Source organism: Bactrocera tryoni, chromosome 1 (assembly GCF_016617805.1).
Source record: "Bactrocera tryoni isolate S06 chromosome 1, CSIRO_BtryS06_freeze2, whole genome shotgun sequence".
NCBI classification, from domain to species: Eukaryota; Metazoa; Arthropoda; class Insecta; order Diptera; family Tephritidae; genus Bactrocera; species Bactrocera tryoni.
In genome coordinates this window covers 13,762,443-13,766,658 of record NC_052499.1, presented here as the reverse complement: position 1 = coordinate 13,766,658, position 4,216 = coordinate 13,762,443, and the positions used below count along the sequence as shown (strand labels likewise).

General features: G+C 36.2%; 1 protein-coding gene across 2 annotated transcripts; it reads right to left on the bottom strand.

Moving 5' to 3' along the window:
* Nucleotides 1-234: 234 nt before the first annotated feature.
* Nucleotides 235-3,141, bottom strand: LOC120782608. 2 transcript variants are annotated; one of them, XM_040114976.1, is made up of 5 exons: nucleotides 2,916-3,141; nucleotides 2,709-2,809; nucleotides 2,589-2,641; nucleotides 988-1,170; nucleotides 235-902 (listed from the first exon to the last, which is right to left on the bottom strand). In XM_040114976.1, exons 2-5 carry the CDS (start codon nucleotides 2,740-2,742, stop codon nucleotides 444-446), a joined length of 729 nt encoding a protein of 242 aa, XP_039970910.1. In that variant the 5' UTR covers nucleotides 2,743-2,809; nucleotides 2,916-3,141; the 3' UTR covers nucleotides 235-443. The 2 variants fall into 2 exon arrangements, with proteins under 2 accessions (XP_039970910.1, XP_039970909.1); XM_040114975.1 differs by lacking the exon at nucleotides 2,916-3,141 and having other exon boundaries at nucleotides 2,709-2,890.
* Between the last annotated feature and the right edge of the window lie 1,075 nt (nucleotides 3,142-4,216).

Sequence of the window (4,216 nt, the reverse complement as noted above, 5' to 3'; positions counted from 1 at the left end):
TCAATAAGGAGTTCTATTTGGCCGTATTGAGGCGTTTGGGTGAGAACATTCGTCGAAAACGGCCGGAATTGTGGAACGTTTTCAGTCGATCGAAGAGATAAAACAAAATTCGCTGAAGGCCTTCCCAAAAATTGCTATGGAAAGTGTTTCGAGGACTGGAAAATTGTTGGCATAAGTGTATTACAACTGGTGGAGATTACTTTGAAGGCGACATAATAAATATTGATGAATAACTATGTATGTAAATGTTTTGCGTTTTATTTACAATTTCCGTAACTTATTTTTTTGTCATAATGTATTCTGATACTACTTTCACTTCTTTTGGTGAAGGTTCTTTATCGTTTGGAAATTATATTCACAATATCTGGATCTTTTTAGTTACATATATCTACTGCTTATAAAAATACATATTCCATTTTCATTTGACATAGCTCCTCCAAATCTCACAACCGCAAAGCCTCAAATGTGGCAAACTTATGCTTGGGATCTATTCGCTCCGCAAATGTTCTTCCCTCAAATGTAAACTCCGTGTATGGTATTTGATTCAAAATCTCGAAGTTAAATTTTCGTCCAATACGTTGCGTATGTATCGATGTGAATACTGAACAGACTGCACTTGGTTTGAGCACACGCACTTCTGCAGCTGGTAAATCTTCTGGTGGTAATGTGCCCTTTTGCAGACGCCGCGCATACTCAATTGTATATTCGGTTAGAGAACTGGCTAAGCCACGTTGCACATATTTGGAACTAGTTGCGAGAAAGACAATCTCAAGTACACAGTCTATTTGCAGTGTCTTATAAATGTCGGCACTGGTATCGATGCGTTCCAAAAAATCGTTGATACATTCTATAGCGGGAGACCGCACTGTATCAAAGAGTGTGCAGTTTTCAGATGTCGATGACTATGGATATAGCAAGTTTTTGGAATTAAAAAGTGTTTGGCCTACATTCGAATATACATATGTATGTATGTGAAAGATGAAATACCATTAGGTGATTAACAGCGATGGCGGCTAGCTCCCCATTGGCAATATTACGCGCTGCAAAGGAGATATCCTCTGTGAGTAACTTTCGGCATAAACACTGCAGCTCTTCAATCGCTTGTGGTGAACTGGGCGTTTTGGTAGCGATGGAAGCATTCTCTTGTGGTATAAAATTGTCGGTAAACAGCTGGAAAGAAAGAAGAGTGAATTCAACTTTAAGAAGCTACGTCCAATTTATGGTCGTCACAATCGTCCTGTCAGATCAACAATTGAGCGTCTAGTGGAAAAATTTGAACAGTACATTTGACAGTACAAAATGTTCCCGTGCCAGTGAGACGAAAAAGTGCCCGTAATGTCGAGAATATTGTTGCCGGTAGCGCGTCAATTGACGAAGACCCAAATCAGTCTCTTACACGTCGTTCTCAAGCGTTGGGCATCTTTATAACGTCGTTGTGGCGAGTTTTGCGAAAGGATCTTAGTTTACATCCTTACACGTTCAAATTGATGCAAGAACTGAATCTGCTTGACCACCAGAATCGTCGCATGTTCGTGAATTAGGCTGAGCAATAACAGCCCAAACAAAATGTTCCGGATTTTCATCAAAAAATCATCTTCAGCGAAGAGGCTCATTTCTGGCTGAATGGCTTCGTCAATAAGCAAAATATGCATTGGTCAAGCAGCAATCCACATGTACTCCATGAGTCACCATTGCATACCGAAAAAATTACGTTTTGGTGCGGTTTATGGGCCGGCGACGTCATTGGGTCGTACCTCTTCCGTGTTGAACAAGACCGACACGTTACTGTGAAGGGGAATCGCTAAAGCTCAATGATAACCGAACATTTTTGGCCCGAATTGGATGATATGAAGTGGGACAGTACGTGGTTTCAACAGGACGACACCATAAGCCACACAGCGAATATCATAATCGATTTTTTGAAAACCAAGTTTGATGGACGTGTTATCTCACGAAATGGCCCAGTCAAATAGCTCCCTCGGTCATGCGATTTGACGCCGTTAGACTATTTCCTGTGAGGCTACGACAAGTCTAGGGTCTATGCCAACAAGCCAGCGATGATTGATGAACGATTTATGCTTGAAAACCGTCGAAAATTGGGTTCAGGTTTGGACTTCAACAAGCGTGCCCGTGGTAGCCATATAAAAGAAGTCGAATTTCATACATAATGGCATTGAATGTACTTTCACAGGAATAAAGAACCTTTACAAATAAAAGTAAGTTTTCACACAAGGACTTGATTTGGATCCTACAGTTTGTATGGTAACATGCAATAGTGATGCTTCTTGAAGAAAAAAAGGACGTGTGCCAAATCGTCAGATCGAGATCTCAACTATTAAAAGACTAGTTCTTAAGTATTTACAGGTAGACGAACTTGACTAAATCGAATCAGCTCCTCGCGCTGATCATTTACACATATACTTGTAGATACATTTTGTAGGGTCTCGGACGTTTCCTTCTGGATCTTACAAACTTTGTGGCAAACTTAATTGACTATTCAGGATATTAATATGTAAGTAAAGATTGTAAACGAAGAAGTAATTAAAAATATATTTTTCTTTCCATAAAGACACAATTTAATGGCTTACCTTTACTGCCTCATCGTACAGCTCTGCAGTGATCGTGACAATCTCCAATTCACCTTAGAAAAACAAAATAATTTAAATATTGATTTCTGTTATTGAAAGTAAACCATTAGAACTACATACCATTGCTTATAATATTCGAAGGCTTCTCACTCATTTTGTTTTTTGTAGTAAGTTCTTAAATGTGTCTATAAAAAAAGTTGTCCAAAATGTGAACAATTTTCCTATTTAAAAGTCAAAGATACCGAAAAAACAAGCAATGAACACAAAAGCGCCGCCAAAAATCAACTGACCAAGAATATAAACGGCATATGGATTCAAACTACTCACCGGCCGCTGACAGTGCACGGCAACCGAGCGGGAGGCAGCTGAATGTTGCAAAATAACAACAATGAAATTATGACACTCTCGATAAAGGTCTAAAATTTTTACCGCCACTGATTCGACTTACTGTTCGGCGAGTTTGTGTAGAAGGAAGCAAAGTGTTTTCTTAATGAAGCAATTGACAAATATTGTCTAGGCTATTGTTTATGCGTACCGAACTGTTTACATCCATATGTATGTACATACTACATATGTGTTCATCTAGAACATAACAGTGAAATTGATAAAGGTAAGGGTGGATAGGGGGAGTTGTGAAATTTGAATAGTTTGCATTAAGGTGGCATAAAAAAAATATATATTAGGCATATAAAAAACAATGACCCGCTTAAGGGCTTATATACAATTAGAATTTTCGAAAAATCGATTTTTTTAATTTTATTTTTTATATAATGTACATATATTTAATATATATTAAAAATACACTCAGAAAATTTCATATCGTTCTGGTGAAATATTCACTTTGAAAATAAGTTACTCGCAAATTAGAAAAGTCGTTTCAGAGCGCTGAGAAGTACAAAACCAAACTTTTTTCTCAAAATGCTGTTTTCAAAGTCTGCGACCAACATTAATCGAAAAAGGCTAAGCCGATTAGTGTCAAATTTTAACACGAGCTTCTCAAATATATTTTTTAGTAATTAATCGAATATTTTTTCTAACCGATAAACATTTTTTTTATAAACAATTTAAGACCGAAATTTTGGTCAAAATTCGTTTTTTTCATAGAAACCGCTTTTTGTAAAAAAAAATATTTTTCTTATTCCTTAGATTAATTACTAGATTTAACATTATTTTAAAGAAATCTGTTTGGTTTTTTTTAATTTCAGAGGATCCAGTTCAGAGATATAGTGGTCCCCGCAAAACGTCTTTTTTGAAAGGAGCTCGCGGAGATCAGCTGTAGTTCCTTTCCAAATAAATATTTTTACTAATACTAAGTCTTAAAATGCAGTTATAAAATAAATTTAGATCAATATTTTTAAAGGTTATGTCAGAAAAAATTCTGGAAAATTCGCTTTTTCGACCATCTAACTGTATATGACCCTTTAAGAAATGAATTGAATCACAAACCTCACTAATATAAAGAAATACAAAAACCTGCTTCAGAAATGAAACCCTGTCCTATTCATAATAAAACTAATGTAATAAAAATAAACCAAAAAATATATTTCACTTGTTTCACCTGCGCCATCTGTCGGTTGAATAAAAATATTATCACTTCAAAGCGACCTAAGAGACTGAAAAAATTATAT

Excerpts from the sequence above, each read along its gene's own strand:
- LOC120782608 (XM_040114976.1), bottom strand. The coding sequence starts at position 2,742 with ATGAGTGAGAAGCCTTCGAATATTATAAGCAATG. Across the intron at positions 1,171-2,588 it reads TGTACGATGAGGCAGTAAAG|CTGTTTACCGACAATTTTAT; the intron begins GTAAGCCATTAA and ends CTTTCTTTCCAG. Across the intron at positions 903-987 it reads TCGCTGTTAATCACCTAATG|TCATCGACATCTGAAAACTG; the intron begins GTATTTCATCTT and ends CTATATCCATAG.